General features: G+C 41.0%; 2 protein-coding genes across 6 annotated transcripts in view; both read left to right on the top strand.

Moving 5' to 3' along the window:
* ST6GALNAC5 (ST6 N-acetylgalactosaminide alpha-2,6-sialyltransferase 5) overlaps positions 1-27,517 on the top strand; it is a 415,010-nt gene that overhangs the window by 95,321 nt on the left and 292,172 nt on the right. The window lies entirely within an intron of this gene.
* Positions 1-27,517, top strand: part of ST6GALNAC3 (ST6 N-acetylgalactosaminide alpha-2,6-sialyltransferase 3) — a 285,530-nt gene that overhangs the window by 118,664 nt on the left and 139,349 nt on the right. For 4 of the 5 annotated variants that reach the window (XM_082227313.1, XM_082227312.1, XM_082227311.1 and 1 more), the window contains one exon: positions 10,959-11,150. The exons of the other annotated variant lie outside the window; for it this stretch is intronic. In XM_082227313.1, the coding sequence (XP_082083439.1) occupies positions 11,082-11,150 (69 nt within the window). In that variant the 5' untranslated portion in view covers positions 10,959-11,081. The remainder of the gene's footprint in view (positions 1-10,958; positions 11,151-27,517) is intronic. 5 annotated transcript variants of the gene reach the window in all.

Genomic DNA, 27,517 nt, shown 5'->3' with positions numbered 1-27,517 from the left:
CTATGCTTGTTGCCCTAAATCAAAATGTGGATATCTTTATCCAGTGAGATGCAGGCATGCTCTTCGTATTGGGAGATAATTGTGGCAGAGGGTAGATGCAGAAGATCTTCAGACTTGTAAAAAAGCTACAGAAGAATGGCATGAAAGTTCCTTTACTTCCTGCCTTTCACATCTTGTAATGCACAAAGCTGCTCTTGTATACAGTTAGCATGCATTGTACAGTGCCTGTCTTTTCTCAGAGTGAGGCCCAGGCAGGGAGTTGGAGGTCTAGTGAGTTCAGGGTGGTGGCAGTTCACTTCTCCCCTTTTCTTGCCACCTGAGATAACGGTCTCATTCTGCCTCATCACTGGGCCAGCCCAGTCCACACTGGTATGCTGTATTGGCCTGAATATAAGCCTCAGTCTCCGCCCAAATTCTGACCATGATAAGTTAAAGTGTGGCTTATATTCATGACCTTAGGTATGCAGCCAGGAGCATGGGGCAAGCAGTGCCAGCAGCACGGCAAAGCAGCCCCACACATAGTCCCCCTGGCTTTCCCGCAAGGCCAGGAAGGGAGAGAGCAAGGAAGGGGAAAGGCCACCAGCAACACATCGTGCCCCCCCCCCAGTATGCAGACAGGAGCAGTGAGGAATGGAGTGGCTTATTTGGGGGTATTTCTCCCCCCTCCATTTTTAAACGTGTGGCTTATATTCAGGCCAATACGATATGATTTGGGGTTTCTGAGGCATTATGTGGGCCAGGGGTTTTTTGTTTCACCTTCAAGGGCACATTTAGTCTTCTGATTCTGTCCACAGTAAAGCTCTGAAAGCCTGAGCACTTTTAGCAAGCATTTTATCTCCTTTCATGCATTACTAGTGTGATGGAGTGCTCACATAACTGAGGAGCAATGAACTGTTCTGATGGCAATATCTTTGAGGTCTTCTCCATGTGTGATGTCTATATGTTAGACCTTGACATCCTGATGGTGAAAACTTATATGTGCAGATCTCTATGCACACAAAGTTCCTCATGAGCTAGAACCTTGACCAATGGTAGGATTCCTCCCATCCCCCACCCCGTAGTCTCTCTGAGCTATTGTGTGACATTACTTTAAAATGATTGAAATTCCTGAAGCAATTATGATAGCCAAATTTGTTCTGGGGTTGGCCAATCTTGTTTGCATAACAATCTGAGTTTCACAGTACAAACCTACACATACTTAATTCCAAGTAAGTATGCATAGGATTGCTGCCTTGGAGATTTACATTTCAGGGAACATTCAGGTTAAAAAAGAATAAACTATACAGTTGTAGAATTAGGTAAAGGTAAAGGGACCAGGTCCAGTGGCGGATGACTCTGGGGTTGCGGCGCTCATCTCGCTTTACTGGCCGAGGGAGCTGGCATACAGCTTCCAGGTCATGTGGCCAGCATGACTAAGCCGCTTCTGGCAAACCAGAGCAGTGCACGGAAACACCATTTACCTTCCCTATTTATCTACTTGTACTTTGACATGCTTTCGAACTGCTAGGTTGGCAGGAGCAGGGACCGAGTTATTGCCTAAAACAGTTATAAATGTTAGGCCGGGACAGTGTGAAAAATGCAAATCCTACATGAACAGCAGCTTCACTTACAGCTTTGTTATAAATTCCTACTTTGTACAGGCTGCAAATTATGACTTTAACAGATAGACCAGAAGCTGGAATGCAGCTAGACCTGAAGTGATGATATGTCCTTGGATGTGTGTGTGCATGCACACTCACCTGCTTTTGCACACGCACGCATGCACGCGTGCACACACACACACACAGAGAGAGAGAGAAAGAAACAAGCAAGTAAGATGAAGGAAAAGAGAAAGAACGAAAGTGAGTGTCTATATTTCACACAAAATATGGCAGCTTTTATCCTCAGATGTCTACTAAATCTGGTTGTCTGTCAGAGAAATATGGCTCTGCCAATTCTTTTTGAAGCCATAATAATCTTTTTGTTTTATTTCTTTTTTCGAGTCAAGGGTGCTGCTAAAATGGCCTCTTTTTCTCCCTGGGCTCTGAGAGCGAGCAGCTAATCTGATGGACACTTGAAACTCTAGCAAGAGTGGTGCTGTGTGGGATATGAAAGTCAGAAGGAAAAAAGAAAAGCGATTACCTGATTTTCTTTCATTTCAGCGCTCCCAAATAGTGCCTCACTTCTATTGCTGAGGTTAAATGCTTGGAAGAATTAGGGCTTGTTTCTACCCCAAACACAATGTGATGAAGCATCGTGTGTACATCTGCATACCACTTTATTTGTTCATTGCTCAGACAACATTATTAGCCATAAAAATAGAATCTATGTAACACGTTGCAATGCAGGGTATATTCATATGTATGCTCAGTTCTTGTGGCCCTTCCATCCCTTTGTAAGGGAAGAAAGAGGCCAGGATTTCTGATCAGATGGAAAACTAACAACGAGATTCCAGAGAAGTTAATGCGACTATTTTACCACATGGCTAATGAAGGCTGCTATGCACTTTAAAAAAAAAAAGTTGTGCAGGAATAGTAGCACTGACTTGCTCTTATAAGGGAAAGTCATGTAGATAAGTCATATGTACATATATACCACTATATATACTTCTATGCCAATATATCCATATCAAATATTGCATATATTTCAGGAGTATGGGCAATAAACCCACTTTTAACCACACAGGGTTTCTGGCTGATAGTTTTGTAAACTGGTAACTAGCTGCCACAAGTATTGGCTTTTCAAAGGAAGGATGTGCACTGCGCCTTTTTCTCGTTCCACTTTTGGTAGGAGGGGAAGGGAATGGAGAGTAGTTCCAAATATCTTGCCAAACAGCAGGATTGTGAAAGTCCTCCTTGTTTTTGAGTGGCCTGTAAATGTAAAATGAAATGGGAAGCCAGTTTCTATTGTTAGCGTCAAATCAGACGTGCCTTCTAGTGAGTGTATCCAGAATATTTAAAAGAAAGCAATCTTGCCCAGCTGGCAGTAGGCAATTTAGTCTCACTTGCTCAATGGTTCTGCTTTTCCGATGCGGTTTTCCCAGAAAGTACAAGCCACTTTCAGTCAGGAGGTTGCTTTCTCAGCCACAGAGTGTCCTCAGGTAAGGGAAATATTGGCAGGGCACAGTTTATTCTCATGTTCTACAATGACAAGATTGCCCTCAGGTTGTTTCTCAAAATCAGAGCATAATATTGACTAATGGGGGTGGAGAAGAGGAGCTACACTGTTTTAAGCTGTCTTTAACAACATGTATACAAAGGAAAGGTGTTGGCTTTCTGGCATAGTTCAAGGAGCTAGTGGGATTTTTAAATATAAAAACAACAACCTATGCATCCAAAATAATTTGACCCAACATACCTGTAATGGGTTTAGGGGTTGCTCGTGCGTAAGTTGCCGCCAGTTCTGACTGAACAGCCTCCAGCATCGTGACTGTCTCAGTCGCTGGCAGAATCCATCAGTGGGCGTTTCTTGAACCTTTTCCAGCATAAAAGCTGTTTGACGCCAAGTCTCCTCCTACTCTCCCTGCGTGGAGGTCTTCTGCGCAGGGAGGGTGTGGGCAGCGGAGTACCCGTACTCTCTCCGCTGGTCTCCGGCGAGGAGTCTTGGAGCCTCCACTCCGATTCCCCCATCTGCCCCCCTTCTCCACTGGTGTTACGCTGATTTCCTTCCCCAACAGATGGGCTGCCTCTCTCCCTACTGGGACCCTCTCTGGCATCCCTCTGGAGCCTTCCCTCCACCTCTAGCTCTGATGGCAGTTCCCTGACAATACCTTCTCCTTTCATGTGTTGCATTACAATTGGGGCAGCTAACGGCATCCTCCAGATGTGGTTAACCTCTGGTTATACAGTACCCCTCATGCCTGACCATTGCCCATGCTAGGTGGAGCTGATGGGAGTTGTAAGGCACCATGTTGGCTACCCCTGCAATACAATACAATCTCTGGATCCAGGAAGGGCACAACCATCCCCAATCTGTTTCCCTTCAGATGTTTTGGATGACTACAATAAGCTCCAGCCATCGTGCCCAATGGTCAGGCAAAATGAGAGTTGTAGTCCAACATCTAGAGGGCAATTGAGGAAGGCTGCTCTGGGGTAGATATCCTAGATGACTAGATGTCTTGACTTCTCCCCCCCTCCCCCTAAAAATCAAAGCTTTAAAGCAGCTGTGAAGAGGGGCTGTATGTTTCCCTCAGGGGAGTTAATGGTGACTTCAGAAACACATTAGGTAGGGAAATGTCATGGTGGGAAACATCCCCTCCCCCAATGCTGATGCTCCAATCAAAGTCACTGAGAGCTCTAGACTCAAATATATACTGCATCATATCTGCCCCTTCTTGCTACAGGTTCAGATTAAACAGGAACAGAAAGGGGCATCCTTGCCAAAGCCCAACCTTGAGCACCTTCCACAATTGTTGTAAGGCGTACCTGTTTGCGCTTCACCCATAGGCTTTGTGTTGCATTGGCCAAGGGTGAGAGAGAATGCCATGTTGAAATATGATGAATTATACAGTGGTACCTTGGGTTAAGAACTTAATTCATTCTGGAGTCCCCATTAGCTAAAGTGGTACCTCAGGTTAAGAATAGTTTCAGGTTAAGAATGGACCTCCAGAACAAATTAAGTTCTTAACCTGAAACTGTTCTCTGAGGTACCACTTTAGCTAATGGGCTTCCTGCTGCTGCCGCACAATTTCTGTTCTAATCCTGAAGCAAAGTTCTTAACCCGAGGTACTATTTCTGGGTTAGCGGAGTCTGTAACCTGATGCGTCTGTAAACTGAAGCGTCTGTAACCCGAGGTACCACTGTATTCAGTACAGGTGGGACTTGTGATGAAGTGTTGCAGTGTGGAGTGATGCTGTTCAGAATTCCAGCTAATCCGTTCCATTTCTCCCCTTCCCCACAATGCTCAGTAGGCACTCCATGGTGACTACTGAGCGTGCTCAGTCCTCATTGGGCTGCTTTTAGGGTTCTGCCTCTTAGGTTTTTATTTTAATGTAATGCGGTTTCCCTGAGGCTCCTGATATTGTTCCCTTGAATGTTTGTGGCATCATTTTGGCTATATAGGCAATGGAACTCTACCACTGATGACTGAAAATTGAGGGAACGATGGCTTGCTCTCCCCCTCCTTTTTTACCCTCTCCCTTTCAGAATAGGCAAGCTATAAATCTAAATAAATGTCCAGACCTTTAAAGATTATTTTAAAACTGAAAATTAGTAATATTGATGTAAAAGGCCTCTTTTGGAAGGCATTTTATTTCATACTCTCCCCCGCCATTTCAATATTTGTGATAGATGGTAGCATTTGGGTGAGAAGACTCTAAAGGACAAAATTAAATAAAACAGGTTTTACATACAGTAGTTCTTGAAATGAAACAAATTTACTAAGTGCAGCCATTATTGTTTTCAATGGATATTACACATGAGTAAAAATCAAATGAAGCCTGAAAACCTGCACCACTTTGACAATAAAAGTACTATAATGTGCAGGAGTATTAAAAAGTGATTGAGTTCTTCATTACAGTCATAAAAATAGATATTGCGAAACCGGTACAATATTACACCATATCATGTCATCTAAGAGACTCAAACCTTTTGCATTAATCTTTACCTTTGAATTGTCCTTCTAGGTTTGTCATTCTCATATATTCAGGAAAATTGCAGATAAAATAGGCCAATAAAAACCAGCTCATATTGTGTGTGTGTGTAAGTGTGCGCGTGTGTGTATGTGGTTACTCCCAGTGTGCTCCAATCACTGTGATTTAAAGTTAAATAAACAGAACCATTCTTAATGCAGGTCTCCATTCTCCAAGTTTCGACGGAGAGGGGAGAGTGGCTTGGGGGTGGCCCGCCTCTTTCCCAATCATTCTTTCCCTTAACAAACAATTAAAACTCATGACCCTCCTCTTCTTTTTCTTCATGGATAATATTTGTAGGACCAAAAAAAGGCAACTTTTTATAACAGAGGTAAAAATCAGCTGGCGCGATAGTTCCTAGACAAATTTGTCTGAACTTTGACAGGGTTCTTATCCAAAAGCACTTTCCTCAGGCTCACATATTCAAACTGAGTGCCCCCCCAAGGGGTTGAAAACATTATTTCTATTTCCCATCATAAAATGGTGGATTGCTGTGCTTATTTACTGAAATTAGGTAGGCTTCATCCCCTCAGAAAAAGCAACCACGTCTGTAATTCGCATCCAGTTTTGGCAAAAATACGAACGAGTATTGTATGTATGTATGTATGTATGTATGTATGTATGTATGTATGTAAAGGTTCCCGTCTTGAAGATCCCTGAATAAATCTACCCAAAATTTGGCAGTCTTAATCCATTCTGGAGGGACTCCGTTGCCTATAAATTCCATTAATTTATATTTAAAGGGGGGGGGGGAATCCTAGCTGATCTTAGAATCCCCATTATATTTAATGAGACAAAGCAGAGTTTCGGGTTTAACAAAGTAACTTTGGACCTGAATAACAAATCAAATAAGAACAACATACAGTGGCTCTGAAACAGATGAGGCTGATTCCAAATGCTACAGATATGAGGAAAATCTTGTGGTTGCTGCATACCCCTAAATTATACAGTCATACCTCAGGTTGAAGTAGCTTCAGGTTAAGCATTTTCTGGTTACGCTCCACAGTGACCTGGAAGTAACGGAGCACGTTACTTCCGGGTTTCACCGCTCGCACATGCGCAGATGCTCAAAATGACGTCATGCCATGCTCGGAAGCGGCGAATAGCGGCCTGCGCAGATGCAGACGCACGGATGCAGGTTGTGTTCGCTTCAGGATGTGAACGGGGCTCCGGAACAGATCCCATTCACATCCAGAGGAACCACTGTACTGCCTTGTCTAAGGCCACTTAGCATGTTCACAAAATACTTTGGCAGAGGATTCAGACAGAATCAATTGTCCTATATTCAAGAGTATGGCTAGATTTTTTGGAACAGTCTGGGCACATAGTAAAGAGGTGATACAGTTGCAATTTACTTCTCTACATCCTATTTTGCTGCAGGTAAATTATTGACTCTGCAAGCGACTATTAATTTCTACATGCAATAGATATTTCTTACCGACGCAACAACATCTGCTCTGTCTGTGGGATTGCTTTGAAGATGCTGGGTTTCCTCTGAGACCTTTAAATTGTTGCCACTTTAGGCTCAGCACATTCTGTAATATAGATATATTAGTTAAACCTGCCAGAAATTAGAACACGGAAAAAATAGAATTGTCATTTATAGAATACATCAAGTCTTAAAAGACAGATAATTCAATAATTAATTCAATACACCATAGTTTCCATTACAGAAATGAAACTAATGAATAACTCATGGTAAATACATACCTAATTAAAAAAAAATCCACTGTGAAGTGCTGCATTAAAATGAAAATTGAAAGAAGGTGGTTAAATTGAAACTCATCTGTTGTGATCACAAATCTTTGGCCTTAATCAACCCGTGTCCATGCTTAGCCCTATTTTAAAAATTGGCAATTATATTTATTAGCTGGTTGGGGAAGAAAAAGCAGATGGAAGGGACTAACAGAGCAGTAGCCCACCCCCACCCCTTTGCACCAGTCTGGGGTCGGTAGATTTGAATTGAGTGAATGTATTTGTCCACCTCCCACTGCCTGCTGTCAGCATCACTGAATGTGCAAGTGGAAGTCAGGAAGCAAGAAGGCAGCAATTTCCATACTGACCTGTGTTTTTCACAATCAGTGCTGTTTCCGCTCAGTTTTTGCTAATTAACATAAATCACACAACTTACTCAACTGTTTATGTAACTTACACAACTATTTACAAAACTTATGTAACTTACATTCATTTCAATGTAAAGGTGACATCCTTAGATAGGAGGCTTGCTAGTGAGACTGCCCCCACTGGTGGCAGTCTGTGGAAACCGGAACCCCCCCCCCCCCAAATATTGTGTACTGATAGTGGGTAGCAGCTAAGCTGGTGCAGGGTCCATTGGATTCCAAGACATCAAGACTAGCACAGGGATCTGCCTGCCCCTCACTTTTTGCTTTGACCACTGTGTGTGACAAGACTGGATATGGCAGGGGCCCTGCCTCTCTGTTCAGCCCTGTTGTGGCAGTGGATGCAATTAGGATTGCCCCTTATATTTTCCCCCAAACAACTGATCAGCACAGTTTTCCGAATTTTCTGATGCTTTTTTGGGGGGGAGGGGACTCTGCTACATGTGTCCAGCATGCTTACTGGTTTAAAAAGGGGGACTATCCTCTACTACTATTTACACATGCAGTTCCTAACTGAGATTGTGAACATACACAGAAGTCTGCAACTTAGCTGGAGAGGACTGGATGATGCTCAGTTTCCCTTAGAAATACTACCAGTAGACCTGCAGGACAGATTTTAAACTATCTTGTTCTTTGTCTTCAGCACACATAAATTTAATCCCAAAAAGAGTGATTCATCATGTCTTCTCCTTATTGATTTTGATATACGTGCCGGGCAGAATGATTCTGATTGCATAGTACTAAGTGAGACAAGAATCAGGGTTATCTTATTATTGAGATTGGATTTTTAAGATTGCTAGAAAAATAGGGAATCCTGTGTGGATTGCCAAGGCATGCTAGATGTGCCCGCAGGTTATTGCATTGTGTATATTAAACAACTTTATGTTCATTCAATTTTACCCTATGGAAGAGATTAGACAGAGAGCTTCTGAATTAATGTCTGCTTCAGTTATTCAGAAGAAGTAGTCATAAAAGAAAGAAAACCCCAAATTCAACCATAGTTCGACTATGGGTGCAATAATTTTCTTTTAACAGGTTGAATGGTGGTGTGTGTTAAAGGATCAAAGCATATTAAAACTATTATTATTATTTGCATGTATTCAAGCTGTAAATCTGTAAGGTATTTTATAGTACCTGCTAGGCAGTGGTAGTTTTTACAGAATATGGGCACAATTCACTGGGAGCTTTCCCTGTATATAAAGTTCCATTGAAATGAGTGGTTGATTCATCGTGTTTAATGTCTCCCTCTTCTTTTCCGAGTGGAGTTGTTCAACTTCCATTCATTTTAACAGAGCATGGCAAAGCTGATATCTCAAGTGAAGCATTCCCAGTTTTCATTCACCAAAAATGGACCAGGTTTTCTGTCCTTTTAGCAAACACAAGTTTAGCTGCAAAACATTGGTTTTGCAATGTTCCAGATGATTAGTTTTGTGGATGTTTATGCACACAGGCTTAAGACTAGCATTTGCACAGTAAATTATAAATACGCATTGGTCTCACTTGATAAAGTATCCTATATTAAATGAGTGCAACATTTATATTTCATTAATACATAGATGCCAACTTTGAGCAATAGGTATTCAGGAAGCAAGCAGCATATTAACATTCCGCTGAGTCTCATTGAACAATGATGTGTGCCCTTCTTTGGTGTCATTTCTTGGGTGCTTTTTCTAAATTTGGGCTTTAAAATTTAGTAAGATAAACTACATTTGACCTTTTCTGGATCCAGCCAATTTGAAATGTTTAGGCATAGAAGTACCAGTTTGCTAAGAAGCACTGCCAGTTCTGTATGTGCATTCTTCAACACCTACTCTCACACCTGTATAGGGATTGCGCTGTGCTCAGTGAACACATTGTTCTAGCAATAATTGCATGCAGTGTCTGGTGGTCGAACTTCAAAAGCCATCATTAAGACATAATGTGCACTTTAAAGAACACTGGTGTTTTTAAAAACTCGTTTATTTTAGTTTTCCTTATTGGAGCTCCTTTTCTGCAGTTTGCAATCATGAAATTGCTTTCAGTACGACGGTTAAATAGCAGGCAATGCAACATTGCAATATGAGATGCGATGCAGGTTGACCCAGGCATGAAAAATTGACAGATCTAATTTACACTTCTCCTACTCCATTCTCACTCTGCCACTCAATTTTACTCCATCCTCCCTACCCCCATCCAAACAACATTCCTGTAGCTCTCAATATTGGCACCCTGCATTCCTTGTCCTCTTGGTATCACTTGTATCTTTTTTTTTAGCTCATCACCCTGAGTCATTAAATAGTAAAGACCCTTGCTCTGTTGTTTTGATCTGTTCAGCAGTTGGGATGTTGTTGCTAGTAGTTTCGGAAGAGACAGATTTTGCAGTTTGTAGTCACTTGTAGATATATGACACAGGTTTTGCTTGCTCAAAGTGAATTTGAAGACCCTACAAGAAGTCACATTTCCATCTGTGCACTACTAACAAAAAGGGGGATTAAAACTAGGTCTATTTTTGGTAGGTTTTTTTTTTTAAAAAAAATAATGAACAAGAGAAACTATCCTCATAAAATACTTTGCCCCCAAACCAATTACTTTATTTTTGATAACTATGCAGCTCTTTACTTTCAGAAACATCTGCCACTTTAGCACTTTAGGAAACCCTTGCAGTGTTTTCACATGAGCGTCATGATGCTACAGCGGGGTGATAGCTGGTTTTCAACGTTGTGATGATCACCAGCTAAACATCACGATATAGCGATATATCATGATATGTGAAATAAGGATGGAGCTATGTAGAGGCATTGGCTGGCTTCACAGTTTTTCCCACATTGGGATTTCTGCATCGTGCACATGCGCGCACGCGCGCACACACACAAATAATGCTTTGTGATATATTGCCAGACCAAAAATTATGAAAAAATATCACAATATGGACTTCTAACCAGTTTTGGGTGATATATTGATATATTGTCCCACGCTACATGATGCTTGGACCAACTCCAGTGTGTCCGTGTACATGGAATGGCTTCCTAACACAAATACATATATGTGGAACAGGGAAGTGATGTGTGCATGCATTTCTTTGTCTGTGCAGCCTAGCTTCCTTTTATTGATATGAGCAGGGATCTCCACATGTGCAATTTCTCCCTGTGAATATCAGATCATATACAGCGATGTTGAACATAGGTTTGGGTATTTTCTCCCTCGCATAGGTTGGAAAAATCTTTTTTAAAAAAATTCTCTCTCATTTGCAGCGCAAGGCTATTATTGTGCTTGGTTTTGTAACCGCCTTTCTGCTCCTGATCATTGCCCGCCTTACAAACGAAGTCAGCTTTCCTCTGATATTCAGCTGCTTTGGACAAACAAGTGCCAAGTGGATGCCATTTTATACACAACGGCAACCTCTGAGGACACACTATGGATATATGAATGTGAGAACCCAAGAGGTAAGAATTCACATTAAAGCCTCTTTAATGTACATAATTTATTGTATTATCAGCAAAGCTAATGATTCATATAATTTAGAATAGTCCATATTTTGTCTTGTCCAGTAGAAAGTGACAATAGCCATATATTTTTAAAATCATGAGTATTTAATTGGTTAACCCTTCTCGCATGAGGATTTGCAGAGAGCTAGATATCTATGCTTAATGGTGCTTATTCCTGAGTAAGTGTGTTTAGGAATGAAGCCTTTGCTATTTTTACTGAGCATGGAAGCAAATAGCAAAGTAACTTCTGATAGCTTCCAAAAGCAAAATAACTGTTTGTCTTCCTGAAGGCCCAAGGGGCATATCATATGGAGCATAGCATCTTTCTTTTCAACAAATACAAGCTTATCATAACAAAATATAATTAATATAATTAAATGTTCCCATTCATATTTAGTATAAATTAATTTCAGAGAAAACATGTCGTGGTTAACTTTGATTAAAGCTGTGAATGATACAATGCTGTTGCTATGGTCTCTTGGAGCTGTAGCTATAGCAACGGTTGTAAGAAAAGTTTTATGTAAAATTTTAAAAAGTATGAAATCCCCACTGCAGAATCTTCCCCCAATGATGGAATCCAGTGTGCTTCTAACACTATATATAGAAAATACTAGCATAAGCTAGCATAAATTTTAAGGCAGTCATTCCCAATAACTTGCCCTCCAGATTTTCCAGGGTTCAAAAACAGTAGCATCCATGAATACAGGGGAGTTTTTCCTGGGAAGATAGCCGCCTTTGAATACATAGAGGGTGATGGGGGCAGAGGCAGAGTTAGAAAATTTGTGCAAGCTCACACCTTCTTGTTTGCTCACTTAAGCCCCAACGTTAGCACCTGAGCTAACAATTACACACACACACACACACACACACACCCGGTGTCCTTATTTCTGGCAGTTTTCACTTCTATGTATATATTTACAGTAGTTGTGTTTTAAATTGCACTACTATTTCTAGAATTATCTTTCCCCTATGCCAGTGGTGGGGAACCTGTGACCATCCAATGCTATTCAGCTCCAACTCCCATCAACTCCAGGCAACATGGCCAATGGTCAGGGATGATGGGAGTTGTAGTACAGCAACATCCGGAAGGCTACAGGTTCCTTGCGCCTTCTCTGTCAGCAACAATTTATGACAGCAGTCATACTCTCAGAATAAAAGCTTGTGGATGCTCTAGGTTAGCCACTCACCTAGCTTTGACGTAAAATGTTGTGTCCATTCAGTGAATCCAGGAAATACCCCCATGATTTGTGATATTCTCATATCTAGGTCAAGATCAATGGCTAGCAAGGGGATGGAGGGGTGTAGGAAGGGGGTTGAGATTGTATTTTGTAAATACGCATTTCACTGTCCAGTATGGATGATAACATGCCACATTTAGTGGTTCTCTTAGGCTGAATGGAGCATAAGGAGAGAGATCACTGTCACTGTTCAGCCAAAGAGTTGAGCGATATGAACATTTTAGGAGTGCCCTCTCTCTCCGTCTTAGTTCTTCACTGAAGCTGCACAGAATGACCAAGGGGCAGGATTAGGCCCAGTAGGGGAGCAGATAATTAGGAAAATTGCTTCTTCCAGTTTCCACCCCTGAACTCCTCTAACAACCACTTTGTTTGAAAAGCAGAGAGGAGAATTATCATTTTTTTTAATAAATATTTTATTAAGTTTCCACAATAGACAAGCATACATAAACAAAGAAAATCACAAAAAACAATACAATACAAAAGAAAAATACAAACATTAAACACATCAAAAAAAGGAAAAAAGATAAAAACACATATAATAACAAAAAACAAAAATTCCCTCTTTCTTAGTTTCACATTTTCAATTAGCTTATTTTCCCGACTTCCTCGCGTCTCCCGTTCTTGTATCCCTCTTTTTTAAAAATTAATTCAGCAAATTCATATCCTATTAATTTATCTGTAGTTAGTCCAATCTTACATTTTACTTTGTTGCTAAAGCCCCTGCTATTCATTTCAATGTCCTTAACATTCATAAATTTTACAGTGTTTCTGCAAATAAATTTTAAATTTCTTCCAATCTTCCTCCACCGTCTCCTCTCCCTGGTCTCGGATTCTGCCAGTCATTTCCGCCATCTCCATGTAGTCCATTAGTTGCATCTGCCAATCTTCCAAGGTGGGTAGATCTTGTGTCTTCCAATGCTTTGCGATGAGAATTCTTGCTGCTGCTGTAGCATACATTAAAAAAGTTCTATCCTTCTTTAACACCGATTGGTCCACTATGCCCAGGAGGAAGGCTTCTGGTTTTTTCGGGAAAGTATATTTAAATACCTTTTTCAGTTCATTATATATCATTTCCCAGAAGGCCTTGATCCTTGGGCACGTCCACCAAAGGTGAAAAAATGTACCTTCAATCTCTTTGCATTTCCAACATTTGTTATCGGGCAAATGATATATTTTTGCAAGTTTGAGTGGGGTCATGTACCACCTATACATCATTTTCATTATATTTTCTCTTAAGGCATTGCATGCCGTAAACTTAATCCCGGTGGTCCACAACTTCTCCCAGTCAGCAAACATGATATTATGACCTATGTCTTGTGCCCATTTTATCATTGCCGATTTTACTGTTTCCTCCTCAGTATTCCATTTCAACAGCAGGTTATACATTCTTGAAAGTATCTTTACATTGGGTTCTAGCAGTTCTGTTTCCAACTTTGATTTTTCCACCTGAAAACCAATTTTTTTATCCAAGTTATAAACCTCTCTTATCTGAAAATAATGTAGCCAGTCCCGCACCTTCACCTTAAGCTTATCATAACTCTGCAATTTCAGTTTGTCACCCTCCTGTTCTAAAATTTCCCAATATTTTGGCCATTTGTCTTCCATGTTGAGTTTTTTCAAAGCTTTCGCCTCCATAGGTGATAGCCACCTTGGAGTTTTGGTCTCCAAAAAGTCTTTGTACCTCGTCCAGACATTAAACAATGCTTTCCTGACAATATGGTTTTTAAATGCCTTATGCGCTTTTACCTTGCCGTACCAAAGATATGCATGCCACCCAAACACATTATCACTCCCTTGAGGAGAATTATCATTTTGACCCATTACCATGATGCAGAAATGGGGACAGAACTGAGAATGGTAGGGCCATCCTGCTCCCCAAAGCCATCTGGTTAGCTGCTCTGGAAAGCAGGATAGTGGACAAGATGGGTATACTGGTCTGATCCAACAGGACTCTGTTTATGTACGTACAAAGTTTTTTTCCCCCATTTATGTTTTTAATTCTACTCACATAGCTACAACACTGGATTGGTTAAGAGAGTGCATGATGAGGATGTGATATGAGAACTCTTGAGCCACCAATTAAGCTGCAATGGTGAGAGGCAGCCAGGAGCCATGCTGTCCTCATAGCTTCCTCCACCTATGCCAGTTATTGGTATAAGGGACAGCATTTGTGGATTGGTATATAGACTCTAGCATCTTTCATCAACAACAGCATCTCTAATTCAGAGATGCCTAATAAATAATTGTGGAACACTTAGTACTTGTCTGGTGATCATACATCTTCTGTAAGATATATGTAGCACTTAAGAAGGTGAAATGTAGCGGCACACCAAGGTGGTGATTGATCGACTATAGCACAGTGAATCAATGTTTCCGTATTTTCTAACCATTCGGTAGTTTTCACTCCAGGTTAAAAAACGCTTATGTCAGCAGAATGGTTTCATAATTTCACTGGAAGTTTAGAAATATAGCCCGTTGAAGTTATAATGACTTCCATTGGTACAAGTTTGGAGGTTCAAAAGAACAAAAGAAGAGGAAATAGGATGCATGCTATTGGTTGTGGCACCTAATGGGCACCGGCCACTACTTCTTGTGTGTATAATGGATATGGATATTGTGTACATAATATGTTCACTCTAATTGCTGTAATTTTCTCATGTCCCAAAATGTGTACCATACTTTGTACATGCAGTGGCATGAATGCACATAAGCCTACATTCTTACTGTGTGGTGTATATTTCCAGCAATGTGAACTGGCTCTAAGGAATTATTCATCCCGGGTTGCCCTTTGTGCAACTTTCGCAGTGACTGAGAATGTCAAAAGCACTTCCATATTGTCTGATGTGGCAGATGACACAGTAGGTTCTTCTAGGATTTCTATAGCATTATGCTTCTTCAGAGAGCACACGAAGAAAGGAAAATACCACTTCTAGCCCTTTCTTCGTGATTCAGGGGGACTTGAAAGAGGGGAGCAAAAGTGTTTAGAACTTTTTGATTCAGAGAGTGAAAAGGAAAATTTATTTCCACTTCCTTAAAGGAAGCATGGATGTTTTTATGTTCTTTTATCTAACTTTCCTGTATATTTTCTTCAACCATTTGATTCTCTTTTAAAGTCACCTCTAGTTCGTTTGGTTTTTCTCATTTCTCATTTTCCTTGCATTTCTTCTCCTTTTTTCTGTTCTATACTGGCTGGCTTCCATTATCCTATAGCATCCAGTTCAAATTTATTTTGGTAGCTTATAAAGGTCTCCATGTTCTGTCTCCTCCTTATCTTTCTCTTCACTTATCTCTTTATACTCTACTCCCTCTTGTTTTTATGCTCTAGTGGTACTTTACTTCTTGTCAAACCCTAAATCTCATATGTTATTTCTACACTGCACCTTTTTTGTGTGTCTTGCTGTTACCTATCTCTGAAATATCCTGCTCCTGCTATTAGGACATCTTCATCATTTGGTTTTTTTTAATGGTGGTTGAAGTCACAGGTGCTTCCGTTTTTCTTTATAGTTAACTCTCCTTGATTTTACTTCACTTTCAACCCTTCCCTATATATCCATGATTTTTAGCTTGTGTCTATAGTTCTATTTATGATGCAGCACATTATTTGGAACAGCGATTAACATTCCCCCACCCCCCATAATTACAAATGAAATGCTGGATGGATTGCACTTAACTTGCAGTGCAAACCAACAGATGTCCACTTAGAAGTAAATTCCATTGAATTCAGTGAGATTTACTTTCAGTTATGCATGTAGACCAGTCTTTATCAATCTAGTGCTCTCCAGATGTTTTGGCCTATGGCTTCCATTATCCCCAGCCATCATGGGAAGGAATTATGGGAATTCTAGTCCAAAATATGTGAAGAGCATCAGGTTGGTGGTGGCTGGTGTATAATAATAATAAAAATAATAAATTATATTTATATCCCGCCCTCCCCAGCCAAAGCCGGGCTCAGGGCGGCTAACAACAATAAAACAGTATAAAAGTATAACATAAACAACACTCTAAAATCATTCATTATAAAATTAATTAATCCAGGCCACTGGCAACCATTGGGCCAGAGCTCCGCGAAGATTGCCGAGGGAGGGAGTCAGGCTGTGCCCTGGCCTTAGGGTATAATCCTCAACCCATTTATTTGGGAATAAGTCATAGTGCACTAACTTCAGAGCCAATATGCACAGGGTGATAAAGTGTGCTTCCATGTTATAGGCAGGAAGAAGCGATATGAAATCAAACTGGACTGGATTATTAGAAAGGTAAGAGATCAAGATAAGATTGCATCAAGATTAGGAGAGAGGGCAGTGGAATTTTGATGTGCCTGAGCTAGATGGGCCTTTGGCCTCATCCATCAGAGCTCCTCTTGTGGTCTTAAATATTGTTCTTCATGGAGTCTCTCCATTTTTCATTCATGCTAACTCCACCCAACATCCCAACACGCTCCCCTGCTGTCAAACATTCCTCCACTCACTCTTCTGTTACAATGCTCTTGAAAGTAAGTTTTAAGAAAATGTCGAAGCTGTTTCTATATAAAACGTAGAGTTTGTATAGATTAGATTTATGTCATCTGGAAGCACAGACCCTCCAATGTCCCTGTTTTCCAGGGACGTCCCGGATTTTGAAAAGCCGTCCTGGTTTCTGATTTGATCCCAGAATGTCCCACTTTTCCTTAGGATGTCCCTATTTTCAGCAGAGAAATGTTGGAGGGTATGGAAGCACTTGCCCCTTAATAAACACACAGACCCTTTTCTGCTAGGAGATTATGCGCTGTGTAAAAAAGCTGTCCATGGGAAGAAGTGTAAGCGGCCTAGTTGCAAATTATCTTGCTCCCTATAAGAGAGATGGAAGGTAGCTGGAGTTTGGGCTGGCATTTTAAGCTTCCAATGTCATCTGAATTATTAATGTTATTTATTTATGTAAATTTGATTCCTGCTTTAGCTTTGAAAGCCAGGGATAGTTAATACGTTTTCCAAATAGATGGAACACATGAAAATAAAATGAAAATAAAATACGTTAGGGCAGCTATCGTTATCCCCTGAGCCACACTTCTGTTGTTCACTGTACTGGCTTTCTGGCATGGAATTAATATAATGACTGTTTTACCCTTTCTGCCCTTTAAATAAATGCATCGCTCTCAACATTACAGAGGCGAAAGATGCAAGCGAGCATTTCATGCCAAAGGAGCTGAATGGCTATCCTACAGAGGTCTAGATTGCTCTGCACCCTAGTCTGTGGCCTTTTGTGCTCCAAATCTTGTGTTCTCTGAGCCCTAGACATCTGTTCACTTGCAAGGGCTTCTGCTTCCCTCATTCCTTTAGCACACTGCCCCGGTTGGCACCTAGCTTTCGCTGCAGGCCACTTTAAAAGGATGGCAGGTAGAAGAGGGCCACGTCCACTCTTCACCTCCTTACCCTTCCACAATGCTTGCCAATAAAAGCAGCACTACTTGCTATCTCCATTGCCCAAATCCAGTGGAGTGAGAGGCATCTGGGAGGGTGTGAAATTGGACTGTACCCTTGGCAACTTTCACACCATTGATTTGTTTGGGGGTAGCCACCTGAGTTGAAATTAGTGCCTAACTTTCATGCTTTGCTGTTACTGCTACCCTGCATGAAGACAGTCGAGAGGGGGCAGGTGCACAAACTAGGAGTTTCATTTCTGAAGGGCTGCTCCCAATGCATTTTGCTCCCTGAGGTGATGACCAAGATGGTGCCCTCACCATTCCAAATACAGGAAACTGTCTGAGCTGGCAATGGAGTCTTCGCTGTGAGAAGTGAGGTTACAGGGAACCGGCCAGAGGGCCTTCTTAGTAGTCATGCCCACCCTTGGAACACTCTTGCACCAGACGTTTAGTGCTTCGTTGGAGCAAACATCAACTCAGGTTTTCTGCAGATTGCTGCTTGCTCCGATTGAGCTTTAAAGAGTGGATTTTTGTGGGGAAATCTCCGGAGCAAAAAAGAAAAAGAAAAGAAAAGAAGAGAAAGGAAAATGTGCTTGGAGACAGTGATTTAAAGCACAGACTGGGCCTGGAAAGAGTGATGGGAAGATAAGTGTGTATAAGCCCCCACTCTGCCTAAAGACAGGGCTGGCCCTGCCTTGTTGGGCTGTCGCAGAGAGTTATTGAGCACACTTCAACCTCACAGAGGAGCAGCACCAGCCAGGTAAAAAAGGAAGTTCATGAGACAGTTGTGGCCCTGCTTCCAATGCATCCATTGGCCCTGCACTTAATGAGTGTGCACAACAGAAGAATCATCTGCAGTGGTGTGAAAAGATTCTAGAGTGTGCCTTGGTTTCATGTCCTACCCTCCTGGCACCCTTTCTACTTCATCTCCTTGAGACAGAGAGATTGAGAAATGGCAGGCACTGGAAGGCACATTTGAGAGGCTAGTTGTGTCCTCCACCCCCACTCACTAAAACGGTTAGTATATAAGAAGAGCTGTGCTGGCTCAGACCAAAGGTCCATCTCAGCCAGCATCTTATTTTGCACAGTGGCCAACCAGGTGGTTCCATGAAGCCCATAATGTATGCAGCATTAAAGCAGTATCTTGCAGCTTCTTAGTACCTATTTTTCAGTGGCATACTATGTTAGAAACTGAAGGTTGCCTATAACCATGATGTCAAACCTTGGAATAGAACAATGTTCTTCAATGTTGGGTCCCTAAGTGATATTGGACTACATCTCCCACCACACCTGACTATTAGCCAAGCTGGCTGGGAATAATGGGAGCTGTAGTCCAACAACATCTAGGGACCATATCTGAACCCAGAGATCAAGCTTCATTCAGTAGAAATGTAGTGGCCTGTTTTACATGTAATGCAAGGTGAATTCTTTGGAAGAACCCTATCCCCCACAGCTGTGTAAGTGAGAAGGGCAGGCTCTTTAGACATTTCATTAGATCAATAATAAACATGAGCTTCACTGGCGATTATAGAAAGCTGGCTGAATAATAATACCTGAAACATTTTGCTGACATCAATCACTCCCTAGCTTATAAAAAAAATATCTCTGTTGCTCTTTAAGAAATCTTACACATTTTTACTGAAGTGGAAAATCATCTTTCATAATTTATTATCTTTCATAATTTAACCTCCCATCCCTAAGGCATCTCTGGTTTGCGTTGTTCTCCCGTCACATTTCTTTATCTTCAGAAATCTCCATATTACTATAATTGAGACAGAAGCGTACATTGTACAACATTCTACTAAGTGTAGTCCTGTGATTGCTTCATGAGTTGTGTAGATTGTGGGGTGGAGGGGTGGGGAGAAAGAGCAAAGCTTGCAGCATGTTGCATAGCGAGTCTTAATAAATAACCCTGGAGATGTTTAATTTAAGAGTAAATTAGTCTGTCAAGCTCAGTGGAGTTCAAACTGCTCTGCAGTAAGCTTGAAGCTTACCCATCAAGTAGTAAACCCCATACAGTGTAATTGCATCTGTTTTGAGAACGAACTGCAATAAGAGGTGAGTACAGGACCGTAATAATAATAAAAATGCAACTATTGCCCTATAAAAGAATTTAAGGGAACAAGGAACAAAAACTCCACATGATTCTTCTGAGGCAATTGTTAAATGTTAGCATTTTGACATTTTGGACCTGTTTTCTTCATCTTGTTTAGAGGGCTAACGTGCATGGTTTATGTAATGTAATGGGAGAATGTAAAGAGGGAGAAGTCCAGTTACAAAAAAATGGAATGCCCTCTTGTTAATCTGCTAAAAGGTCTCTTGCAATATCAAGCTAAGAATTGGCTAAAGATAGAGCATTGTGGAATCTCTCATTCACAAACTGGTACCCAAAAGGATTCCCCTGAAATATATTTTTAAAGGCCTCTTGAACATAAGATAACAAAATAATAATAATAATAAAGATATGGTTCATGAACATTCTGTGATCAGCACAGTCAAGGCATTTACACTGGAATCTTACTAGATATCACCATCATCATCTTACAGATATTTGTTCAATGCCTTCTTGTCTCATGCCTATTTCAGTGTACAAGAAACATTCCCAGAAGATTGCACATCTGCTCCACATTGCCAGGCTTCCCTAAATTCATATATGTTCCAGGACAGAGAAAGCACTGGTCTAATTAGCATCATTGATGAGTCGTTCACTTCATCCTGACATCATGGTAGTGTCAGTGGCGATGATGATGATGTGGTGCCCGGTATCATTAAATTCTAATTTGCAGTTACTGCTTGTTTGACAGATAGGGGCAGAGCTTAGCCAGGAAAGAGTTCCTCTTAAATGAAGAGAAAACATCACTCTAGCTGTGGAGGATGCTGATACTGGAAAATTAGTATGGAGGGAAAGTGACAAAACAAAAGCATTTTAAGCCATATTCCCAGCAGTAGGTAAAAATAATGTTGAGCCACATTCAAAATGATGGTTCTTCACTGCCTGGCAGAACACGAGCTAAATTTTCTGATCAGTAGAATTGGAGTACTTGTGGTGTGCAGTTTTTCGATTATCATCTGGGAACTAGCATCACAGTTCTCCTTCAGATTGCTGTTAAATGCTTTGCACCCATGCCAGTTAAGTGTTAGTTATTCTCTTGTTTTGTTTCCTGGGGAAGGAATGGCCTTGCACAAGGTCATTCCGCTTAGGGAATGCATTCTCTCAATACGATCCTGAGAATAATGCAAGGGCTACAATATAAAAAGCCTTCAGAATTCCCAAGTTCTTCCTGAGTTAAGAGAAAGCCAGCATGTTCCCTTGAAGTAGACGTCTGCTCTTGCTCTCGAGTCTTGCACAACGACAGTGGTGCTTCCCACATACAATACTGCTCCCTTTAGCCATGCAGTACTGTGGCTTGGGAATGCCATTTACAGCTAGCCAAGAGGAAGCAAAACATTCGGATGTTGGGTGCATGGCATTGTGGTTTATAAACCTGTGTCATGTCCCCATTGACTGCTTTTGGTGGAGGGTGGGACAGGAAGTCCTTCCTACTCATCGGAAGGTGAAGTTGTGGCATTAATTGACAAGGTGTTTTACAGCTTGGGTCCAGAATACATCAAGCACCACCTGATCCCTTGTATCTCTGCTTGGTCATTGAGGTCGTGGGAGGAGTCACTGGTCCCCAGTGATTTGGATTCACAGCTGTTATCTGCCATAAGCCATGTGTTCAGTATCATGGGCCAAATTTTGTGGAACTCCTTTCCAGTTGAAGTCACACAGGTCCCCTCCCTGGGTACCTTCTGGTACTTGCCAAAAACTTTTTTTGTATTCCAGCAGGCTTTTTAATTGAATTCTGATTTTGTAGTTAACTCATTTTAGTCGTATTGTATTGGATTTCCTGTATACCACAAATAAGCTACAGTTCTGGAGACTGTATTCCGAAAGGCTTTCCCACCTGCTATTTGGCACTATTGCCAATCATTTTATTATTCATTAAATCACACACACTGTATTAGAATTTTTCCATACAAATTTTTTTCCATACAAAAAACAACAACTTAGAACTTTCAGAGATTGGCAGCATATTTTAACACATCACAAATACAACCTTACAAAATATCAGAACAGAACTTCGGAAATGAAAATCAACAACAAATATAAAAACCCGCATTCAAAGCAACACAGTGAGCTGCAAAACAATATCCTTTTAAACACCTGAGTATGTTACAAGTAAAAATTTGGCACAAAATTGCAGTAAAATTCACACATGTTAAAGCACTGCAAGTAGCTAAACAAAAATCACTAAAGATGAAGCTGCACCCACGCTTCGCTTGGCAGTAACATTTCCCAAGCACATCCTTAGCACATTCTTCCACTTGCAAACCTTATTCTCATCCACTCCCAGCAATCATACCCATAACACAGTTAACCCCAAACCAACCACTTGTCACCAGGCAAACAGAGTTAAACATAATTTACAACCAGCTCATTCACCTACTTCCATATAAACAACAGCATAACTACTCACTCCCTATCTCCCACCCAGGTATACTCTATATTGGTTGAGTCTCTCACATTGAGTAGTATTAAGCAATTTTATAACTACAATAAATGTACAACCCTGGGCAGCAAAACCACAATTCTGTTTATCAGTCAATAATGCATCACTCCCTTTCTCCTCACTGCCCTCACCCTTGTAGTGACTGCAAAGGGAAAAGCTAAAGAGAGACCATTGCCTTTGGTGTCTTTTCACTGGAGTTGCAAACCCTAGGGGCGTTGACCTAGTGCAGGCAGCTCACCCCACTACAGCAGTGTTCTTCTCTAGTCCACACTGGGATACAAGTTAGTGAACTGCAGCTGTTTACATTCTCCTACTCAGGAATCAACTCCAACTTAGCATCAGCACCCTGGCTGGCAGGGCAACCAGGAAGAGAGTGGGCAATGAGATGAAACGGCCTCTCCCCTGTTCGTTGTTCCTTAATTCAAAGCAGGCCAGCATCAAGAACAAATTTGAGAGCAGGATTAGGAGCTGCAAAAAACCCCAAAACCTTTGACATCATAAGAGGGGACCTACAGAAACAGTCAGTAAAAAGCATGTTTCTAAAACTTGGACTGTCCTTGAATGGCCACAGAAAAGCCTTATGACATCATGGAGACACAATGGAGGACCCCCCCCCCAAGGATCAAACAATTCTTTTAATGACAAATTTGAGAGTTCCACAACACTCTTTTCAGGGCCTCAGAAATGGTTCCTGGGATGCAAGTTAGCCATCTGTGATCTATGTAATGAAAAATACTATACTTTCTTGTTTTCTTGTTTCTTATTGATTTTTGTACTTAAAGACTTTCTGGCAAGGTCTATTTTTTATCATCATAAAGACATTTGCAATCTCTGCTGCTGGGTTGGTTTGGCAGGCTTGCTCACTTCAGGTGTTAGTAGTCCATTATTATTGTGCAGAATATTATAAGAGAGGAGGAGGCCCCTGGCATTCATGTGTTTTGTGTGTGTTGGGAATGTTCTTTTAAAGTGTGACTGTTGTACAAGTTTTGTCTTTTCAGTGTGGGATATGACTTCCCTGCCTCAGTTTCGCTACTGCTTAATTAATTTCAACCTGCATCTCATAGTTTTTGAAATAGCATCTGGGATGTGCCAGTTTGACAACAGCAGCCTTCTGAGTCTGTGTTGGAAGGTCTTTGTTTTGGTTGAATACATTTGGACCCTAATCAAGAGTGAATTAAGACAAGCTACTTGAGTTGTGTGTGAGTTCTTAAACAGCTGCAGCAGAGATGAGCAAGGGGAACTGAAACTTATTTTCATGCAACTCCTGCTAATGGGCTCAGAAATCATGTGTGCAACACCTGTTTTCAATTCCCCATCCAACTTGGGATGTAGGCATGGAAGCTAGAATAGGACACTAGGCATCATCAGTTGCATGTCCTATTTCTATGTCAGTTAATATTTTCATGCCCCTGAATCCTGTAATTATGCATGTTTCAGTTTAGGTAGCAAGATGAGAAGACATTCATTTGAATTATGGTCACATTTGTTGCTGCACATGTGGTCTTTGAAATTCACTATTTATCTCCTGATTATTCAAGATAATCAGTAATATTAATGTAGATCCTCAAGTGCTATTTGATGCTCAGTTTAATTTTAAACCTCAAAATAATCTTGGCGTGAGCTTTGATCCTTGTATAATAACTTCCTGAAGGCTTACTCTGTGTCACTTTCAGTGGAATTTTAATCTGAGAAGGTGCACTGGAAGCTATCTAGAAATTCAACCTGTCTTGTAAAGGTGTATTTGATCTTAACACATCTGAAGGCTATTGAATGGCTTTATTATGAAACTTACTAATACCATATTATTTTACTATTAAATCTTCTTCTACCGTTAGGATGAATGCTTAAGAAAAAAAAGATTATCCTTCTATGACAGGTAGCATTTGCTACTTATTTCATTATGCAAGGTAGTAGCAATGTTTAGGTAGCTAATGCCAGTTAAAAAGGTGCCCTAGTCTATCAACCATTCTAAACCTATGTGCTTTGTAAAGGGTCCACATCATCCATTAATGGCACATAACAGATATTTCTGTCACCCTGCTGTGCATTTTCTCCATTTTTGATAAATTAGAATTAACTTTTTATTTTGCATACTTGCATGCCTATTTATCACATATATTTACAAACCTGTTTTAGTTAGTTGACAAAATAATCAAAACAACAGGCTCATTTGCACATTACACTTGTGACAGGGCTCATAACAATGCATGCAGCCTCCACAAATAGAAAGTGTCTCTATTCAATAGAGAGTGCACTTATTTTGATGTTCTCGTGCAGAGGAAGCAGCGATGGCAGCTCTGCAGTGTTTCAGTGTCGAACAACTTGTTTTTGTAATAGAGAAGATGCCGTAATTGGATTTAAGCACAATGAACACATTTTTGCATGCCTGCCATGGCAACCAAATAAGTTGAATTTTTGGTTTAGACTTTTACGTTGCCCTCCCCTCTTCAGTGTGCTTCTTTGATTTTTTCGTTTTTACAGTGCTCGAAATAGCAATGGAAAGAGCAATTTAAATTAAATAAGCCGTGCTCAGGGAAACAAAATACTCAGAAGCATTTTGGCTTAGGATCGGCAATATGCAGGACATGGAGAGACAAAAGTAATTGGTAGCTCAGCAGTGTAGGCTCCATGATTTGTGGGGCGGGAGCTGAGGATGGCATACTCAGTGTGGCTTACCAAGATGGAAGAAGTGGGACATTGAAACAACTCTTAGGCTCCATCTTATTTTCTGAGATAAATTGTGGAAATGTTAGTGTTTATTAGAGTAGTAAATGAATATTATATGCAATTGAGGCTTGTGAATGGGAAGAATGAATGGTTTGTTTGGGTGTGTGAATGGAATGTGCATGTGGTATATGCATGCATTGAGTCAGACCGTCTATGCATGTAGCTCATTATTGTTTACACCGATTGGCAGTAGCTCTCCTGGTGCTCAGATTGAATATGGGACTCCTGCATGCATCTACAGCCCCATCTCCTTAAAAGATGGCAGGAAGGTCAGGCTGGTTGCATGGTTGTATGTATATTGTGTGTGAACAGTGCATGGGCGCATGAATACGGCAGAATCTAGTTGGTGCCCTTGCATTCATGGAAGGGCCTTTGACCCAAAGGATGCTTCTGTTCATGGAAGAATATTGGAGGGAATGTTTGCTAATTCTGACCCCCATCCAAAGCAGACTACACCACTTCCTGCTATTGGCTCTGGTACATTAGGGGTAGGGGTGGGAAGTGTACCAGAACAGGGTATATAGTGGCATGGGGAAGGTGGTTGCCTGCGAATGGAGGAATGGGCTTAGAGAGCCAGTGCAGTATAGCAGAGTATAGACTAAGACCTAGGAAACTAGGGTTCTAATCCCCACTTGGTCATGAAGCTCACTGAGTGACCTTGGACCAGTCACCGCCCCTCAGCTTAACCTCTACCTCACAGTGTTGTGAGAGGAGGGAGAAGAACCATCTACACCACCTTCAGCTCCTTGGAGGAAAGGCAGCATATAAATGTACTAGACAAATAAATAAATAACTAGGCAAAATTGAGCCATTAGTGGAAGCATCAGCTGGATCCAAAAACCCTTCCATGAACACAATGGGATTCCACTCAAGACTATTGTTATATTTATCAGTACTTCGCCTTTTTTCCTGACACGGACTCAGGGATGGGAAAAGATGAGTATGTGTGTAGATAAGAAACGATATAAATATGATAGTTCAAATAAAAATGCATCCATGTATTTTCTCAGGCCGCCTCCTGGTGTAAATAAATTTGAATACTCAGAAAGCCAAATGAATACGAACACAAGTTCTGCACGTTGCCCTGTGTGCAGTGATTCAAATATCTAGACCTCGGTGGATAAGATATTTACAACACTATTGCTCATGTTCAGAAACATGAGCAGCTGTGCTGCAAACAAAAAACACACATCTCGCGTAAGACAAGCAGGCCGAAAATTATGTGCTGGCAGTTAGCATTTTTAGTTGTACACACTGCTATGCAAAGCTGAAAGGAAATATCACTCTTCTAGGATTAATACATTTTGCAGCATAAATGGAGAAAATAGCCTGTCAGCAGAGCAGGGTTTTGCTGATTGTAAATATGTTTTTGCTATTGCCCCTTCAGTGTAGATGCAAAATGACAACAATCAATAAATGGAAGCTTTCCTAGCCAAACTAATTATATTTCTCTGGCAGCATGGGTGGCCACTTTAATTCCCCTGAGTAGCCAAATGGATCCATTTTCTAGAAGAGAAAGAGGGAAATACAATGATCTTTGGAATCTCCTATATTACATTTCTTAGACACACATATATCTTGGGCAACATCTGTAGCACACAGCGCCTGTCAGCCTCAAATCTCCCCTCCTATTCATGTGTCTATATGGAAATTAGGTAGCTAAATCATTTGAGAGAGTATCACAGAAATGTGAATGTTTACAGGAATTGGGTTAATTTCAGATATAACTCACATATCCAAAGCCAGTGCCTCCAGCGGTTTCATCTGCGGTCTTTTGGAAACACCTCTAATTTGTGTCCAGCAACTGGGAGGTCAAAATCACCACTCTGCTGACTTTCTTATACAGGAAAAAATCTAGGATATCAGCACTGGTGTCAAAAAGATACAGATCAAACCTGTAGAAAGAATGTTTTCTGCCAGGGATTGTTTCACCTTCAAAAATGCCGTACAGTAATAAATGCCATTTGCTTGCATATTTTATGCTTTACTTGGCTAATGCGTGTGCTGCATGCACACTAGAGTTTTTCCACAAATGTGTAACTGTGTGTGTATCTTGGCTATGCCTTACATCAGGCATAGCCAAACTTGGCCCTCCAGATTTTTGGGACTACAACTCCCATCAGCCCTGACCACTGGTCCTGTTAGTTAGGGATGATGGGAGTTGTAGTTCCAAAACATCTGGAGGGTTGAGTCTGCCTATGCCTGCCTTACATGTTGGCTACATGCAAGTAACAAAATAAATAACTGCATATGTAGTTTAAAGTTGTGTTTATACCACCTGGAGTTTGTCCCACAGCAGGGACAGTGGCTTATAGGACTACTGGTATATTGTTTATAATGGAGGGCCTGAGATCTGTAATAACATTTGTTTGCATAATCAGATCACCAAGATTGAATATAGAATTGTTAGTA

Source organism: Podarcis vaucheri (assembly GCF_965113315.1).
Source record: "Podarcis vaucheri genome assembly, chromosome: 6".
In the NCBI taxonomy this organism is placed as follows: Eukaryota; Metazoa; Chordata; class Lepidosauria; order Squamata; family Lacertidae; genus Podarcis; species Podarcis vaucheri.
The sequence above is the reverse complement of the archived record's forward strand: the minus strand, read 5'-3'. Positions and strand labels throughout refer to the sequence as shown.